This window comes from Triturus cristatus, chromosome 9 (assembly GCF_964204655.1).
Source record: "Triturus cristatus chromosome 9, aTriCri1.1, whole genome shotgun sequence".
In the NCBI taxonomy this organism is placed as follows: domain Eukaryota; kingdom Metazoa; phylum Chordata; class Amphibia; order Caudata; family Salamandridae; genus Triturus; species Triturus cristatus.
This window is the reverse complement of record NC_140592.1, coordinates 136,856,495-136,862,494: the sequence shown is the minus strand read 5'-3', so window position 1 is coordinate 136,862,494 and position 6,000 is coordinate 136,856,495. Positions and strand designations below refer to the sequence as shown.

Below are 6,000 nucleotides of genomic sequence, written 5' to 3'. Positions count from 1 at the left end.
GTGCATTTCGCTGAGCAAATTTAATTTCGCGAACGCATCTCGTCTCTGTGACAAATTTGAAGCCTTCCCAACTTGTTGGATAGGGACGTTAAATTTGAGTAGCCGCTCCCTCGATACACCAACCAACCTACTCAGACTAAAAGTTACAGGATCAAGGAAGACAGGCATGTTGCGCCGTCCTACCCTGGGCGGTTCCTATTCTTGTTTGACAAATGCATACAACCAATCACAGGCTACGCATGATGGTACAGCTTCCAGTGACACAAGAGTAGGTTTGGCTGAACCGCCCACTAGCCGAACAGTCAGCATGAACTCACTTCCTGATTGGCTCTCTGTTTTTCAAGTGTAGCTCCAAACAGGAAGAAAATCCGGGGAGATGGTATTCGTGTATTATTGATTAGGAGATGGTGTTATTTACGCTTACGGCAAATTCTGTTCGGAAAGGCTGTCGGTACAAAAACCCAACAAAGGATTATGAATGTTCAATACAAGACGTCATCTGGGTTGTTTTAATGTTCTTGTGAATTACCATGGAGTCCCAGGATCTGCTGACTGACACCACACGATTAGCCTCTTACAACATACTCCTGCAGGTAAGCTAGTTCAGCTTCTTTGCTGCAGGTGGGCATCCTTTAATAGTCTGCTGTAAGCACGCCTGCCGCCTAAAACATCGTGCTTGCAGGAAGACCATCTTCCATAATGTGCTACCTACAGCAGGCAAATTAGCCCCCTGAGATAGACAGCATGATATTGCCCTGCTTTAGGTAAGTCGCCGCTTACAGCATATTGATCATGCAGATAAGCAAGACTTACGTGACATACTGTTGGGTTATGTATCTCTTTAATACTTGTACAGGATTAATAAAGGAACTTGAATTTACTCTTCCTTTCACATACATCTTCAGAAGTGTTGACATTCAACAAAGTTATACAGCGTTGCAGGTGGTCCAACCTGCCTTAGAAAAACCTTGTATGAACAGGCCTTCAAGTGGAAAGTGGGGTCTCTTAAGGGGGTTGCCTATGTACTTAAGCATGTGGCATAAACGACATTTCTGTAATTCCCATAGAGTGCTACCCAGCAGGTAATTTCATGCCTCTCTGAGCTTACTGTTATTGCATCCAGATGTATCACTCATCAAATACACCTAAACCCAGACAGGGCTGTTGGCTTTGTCAATGGCCGTTAGCTGTGTAAGACAAATGAGAAACAATGATTTTGTTGTAAATAAATAATATTGAACATTTTTCAATTCTGAGATTGTGAGACTGTGATTTAAAGCTTACTGATGCCTGTAGAAAGGGTAGTAGTCTTCAGAGTGTCTCAGTCACTTCCCTTACGTTGACGCTATCAGACTCGTACACCCTTTTTTTCTCTCCTCTAGCTGGATATCTTATCTTCATATCGTTAGCCTAATCTCTTTTCTCTTCAGTACCCTCCTTTCATTCTGCCCTGCATGCACTTCCTAACATCCCCTTCACCTCGATTCCCCCAAAACATGCAACACACCCACTCGGCAGTAGGCACATTTCTTTTACTTTCTCCTTGTCTATATTTTGTCTATATTTTGACAACTATGTACCACCTCATACACTGGCACAGAACTACAATTGCAGCCGGATTATGTGACATTGCTCTGTGCACACTGCAGAGAGCTCTATGATAAGATGGCCATGTATTTTGAACGCCTTCTTGTTCCACTGCCAGGTGCTGTGAGAAACTCACACTGCCTTCAGGCTCAACTCAAAAGCTCTGAATCTTGGCCTGTAATAAACACCTGGACGTGACTCAGTTGAAAGTATGTACTATGCAAGAGTAATAGGCTACACAGAAAGAAATGCCTAAAAAACCCTGTAAATAGCTGATATTGTTGGGTAATGTATGATTAAGTAAACTTGTGAAATATAAACAGGAACTAAATTGTTGAAATAGATTACTTTTACATTTTTTAAAATTATTTATTCTGAAATCCATCAGTGTTTTTGCCAGTAGAGTTAAAGACATGAAAATATGAGAAGATATGGGCCTTTTCAATGTCAGTTGTTAATTATTGCTGTGTCTCGGACCTGGAGGGATTTGGCCCTCTTAACTCACTCATATATGTGGTAATTGAAGCTGGAAGTACATTACATACTTGTAAATTATTTTTATGGCGACAGAAGTCCCCTACCCTATATATTATTCCCAAAGGGAAAGCCAAATGTAAACAATATGTTACTTTTGATAGTGGTAACATTTTAAATCCAACACAACATTAAAAGCGTGAGCGTGTGTGCATTCTGTGTGACAGATTATGTGGCACAATAATTACCATATTGTTGTCAGCATGTTTTTTTTAAATAGTTGGGCATAATGTCTTTCACAAATAGGTTTGTTCTATTCTACTGTGTGGTCTTACCACTGCTATAGCAGGACTTGCCGGATATATTATTTAAAGTCGGAGAGATTATGTGGTTCAATGGCTAAAAGTTTCTTTGGCAGCATTGGATTCTGTGTAACAATTGCTGATGTTTTTTCTTGCATATTTATTGTACAATACCTTTTGGTGGCACAGTTGGGCATATTTTTGGTAGCCTGTTGACCAAATTCGTCTGTACAGTTATAGATTCGCTCACTGCTTTGGGTATGTTTGTTCAGTGGCAGTGCTCTGTCACCAAGGGATTAGGCCTAAACTCTTCCCGACAATGAGAGAACACTTTCTATCACAAATATGTCAAGAAAGTATGTTCATTGACTGACTGACTGGCTTTGGTAATGTTTTGCTTTACGTTTATTGTTGTCCAGCTTTCTTATGCTTTTTGTTTTGCAGGTTTTGTTTCGAGTCCTTACTTTCGGATTAAATGCATTTACTCTTCGCTTTGTTTCGAAAGAAATTATCGGGCTTGTTAACGTAAGGTAAGGAAAATGACAGTGCACATGGCGGATTTACTTTAAACGTGCGCAAGCAAATGTAGAACATTATACTGTTTGGAACCTTGCTGAGCATTTATGGGTATATGATTTGCATAGTCTTAATTATTGTCTTTGTCACAATGTACTTGAAGACAGTTGTTAACCTGTTTTCCTTGGAATAGTAAATTGAAGTTGCTTTAAAAAATGTGATGATTTACATACAAGGGTCCCTCCTGTAGTTGCCTGTCACACCCTCGGCTGTGGGTCTCAAACAAAGCGGTACAAAAGGGAGTGGTGATGGACGGAGCATCAGAACCAATCAAACACTCACACCCAGTCAACAGATCTGGGTTTGATCCATCACCGTTCTTTAGCCCACTCTACCACCCCAGTTCAGACATGGCCATATGCAAATCAGTCTGAGCCTGTGCCTCATGGGAACAGTCCAGCCCGAACTGCCAAGCCATGCCTTCCCTGGACCGGGTCTCTAACAGGCACAACTAGGTTGTAGGTATACAGATTTTTAGCACCAAGATGTTGGTCAGAAGAGTTCTTTCTGCATTTGGTAGATGAACTGAGAGAATTGTCAATAACGAGCGTAAAGGGGAGGATGTCAGGTGGGTGGGAAATTTGGAGTGGGCCACACTTTTGATGTCGAAAACAATAGGAGGAATTGTGTTTTGCTACGGTCAGCCAAATATCTAAAGTTGGTCTTTTTATCAGGTGCTTGGACTGACTACCTGTTTTTTGGGTCATTTGGGTTTGGAGGCTCGAGAACAGTAAAAGGATTTCAGCAGACTATAGTCACACTATTGACAGAACACTATCAAATACTATTAATTTCAAACTGAAAGCTTACTTGTCTCTGTATTCAAACCTTAATAAGAGATTAGATTTAGGGCCTGATTATGACTTTGTTGGTGTGGCAGTGGGCCGCCATGCCAGCGCCCTGCTGCCACATCGCAAAAGCTGCACTGATACTGCCTGCCAGATTAGGAGTTTTCCCCTGACCTGGCAGGCAGTGCTTTGGAGGTACCAGGCGGTGAGCCTTAGAAAGGCACTACTATGTGAATGCCAAAGCAAGTTCCTGCATGGCATGGGCTGTCAAGTCCATGCCGTGCAGGAACTGGGCATGTAGGCATACAAGGGTGCACACCATAAGCCCCCCCCCCCTGCATGCATCCCCATGCCACGAGGCACCAGGGTGCACTGTAGGCCCTCCTTAGTTTCCTCACAGCCACAGGATACACATTAGTAAAAAGAGAAGAATGCAGATTGATGCAATGTACAGAAGTGAAATCTTACGTCCAGCTTGTGTTTGAAAGACCAGACCTCACAGAAAAATAATTTTACAGTGATTTTCTAGACTTTTCCTTGAAAAGCACGCCAACCTGCTCAAAGAACTATTACCGGGCTGCTTATTCTAGCTTTCGGATCTCGTTGTTGTGTCCTTATCAAATGACTTTTAAGCTTCTAAGTTTTTGTATGACCTGTGGTAAATGTAACAATAAATTGTAATATTAAATTAGTGTGAAGCCGATCTGATGAGAACTGTAAACATTTCTATGTTCAACTTCAGCAATGCACCTCATTTGAGTCTTATATAAAACCTAAAGTGTACAACATAAGAAAAGAGTGATAAAAGTTTTCAAAATAGAGTTTCAGACCTTGAATTTCGCGCAATTGGGTGTCATCCTGTAACAAAGTGCAAAAATGAGCAATGCAGTTTGGTGCCGGATCAGCACAAAGAAGTAACACCAACAAAGACAACGAAATTTTACCAAAAAGACCCTTAGCTGGCTTGTGTTGGAAATGGGGGTCTCTACTTGGCAGGTTGTTACCCTGTCCAGGTAGATACCATTCTTCCTAGTCAAGATAAGGGAGTTGCAGTCCTTGGAAAAAAAAACCCTGCTCACCGCCTTGGTAGCATCGAACGAGCAGTCAGGAATATCTCAGAGGCAGTGTGTAAAGCATTTGCACATAACATACAGTGAGAACATTACATAAGGACACCACACCAGTTTTGAGAAATATCCAATATTTATCTGTGTAAAACAAGACCAAAACGATAAAGATCCAACATATAATAATAAAAATATGCACTTTGCAAGGATAACCTTAAAAATGCAGTTCCTTAAAGTCTGTAGCTCCGTCCGGTGCTACGGCGGTGCTGAAGACAACCAAATCCAACAGTTTCAGTCGACTGCGTCGATGTAGAACGGTGTGAGAGGACTTTGTAAACAGTACCTTTTGTTCCAGCTGGTTGCGGCGGTGTGGGCTGGCGGCGGCGGTCTCGAGGCTGCGGTGTGAAGTGGAGTGGTGTGACGTGCGGCATCAGTGAGATCCAGGGCTGTAGTGCAAAGCTGGGCGGTGCTGACTGTCACGGTGCAAGCAGTGGCGTCCATCCAATATCGGCGGTTGATGGGGCTGGCGTCTTCATGCATGAGGGCAAGAGACAGGCTATGTTACTTCTGCATAGATCAAGCCATCAACAAAAAGAGAAGTGGTGACTGTGTGAGGCTTCTTAGACAACTGGAGTCAAGATCTCAGAACACGCACTCCTTGGGGGCTAAACACTGAGGAAGAGTTGTGGTCACACATTGGCTAATAACGATCTTTTCCTATTCAGGCTTACAGGGTTGGCCCTCCAATTAAATGAATTTTATTTTTTAGTAAGTTCTTACTGAAATGTAAATAAATAATATGATCCTTTTAGTCTGTAGGATGACAGCGGTCCAGCAGCACAAACTAGTTTTGAACTTTTCTTGTCTATTGAGCTTCAGCCCATTCAGCGCATGATAAGCATTCTCATTGTCAATTATGGCTATTATTGTATGAAGCTTCCATTCCGTAAAGGAAAAAACTTTTTTTTAAATATACAAAGATTTCCTTTCAAATGCTTCACATAAATAACATGCTCGTAATAATGAAGGCCCATTCAGTGCTTCATGTATATACTCAAAGTCGACGCAATTTTGCAACCCCAGACAGCATCTGTTTACTATGTTAATTAAATCAAATCTATGTATTGGAACATATGATTTTTAAAATTTTGGGAATCACAGAGGGGGCTATTATGTATATATGCATATCTCTCGTTGTATATTTTT

At 41.7% G+C, this 6,000-nt stretch overlaps 1 protein-coding gene across 1 annotated transcript in view; it reads left to right on the top strand.

The window, feature by feature from the left end:
- The first annotated feature begins 285 nt into the window (after positions 1-285).
- The window catches only part of RFT1 (RFT1 glycolipid translocator homolog), an 83,197-nt gene continuing 77,482 nt past the window's right edge, over positions 286-6,000 (top strand). Inside the window, exons 1-2 of the mRNA XM_085624543.1 lie at positions 286-593; positions 2,808-2,893. Coding sequence (XP_085480669.1) covers positions 531-593; positions 2,808-2,893 — 149 coding nt within the window. The 5' untranslated portion in view covers positions 286-530. The remainder of the gene's footprint in view (positions 594-2,807; positions 2,894-6,000) is intronic.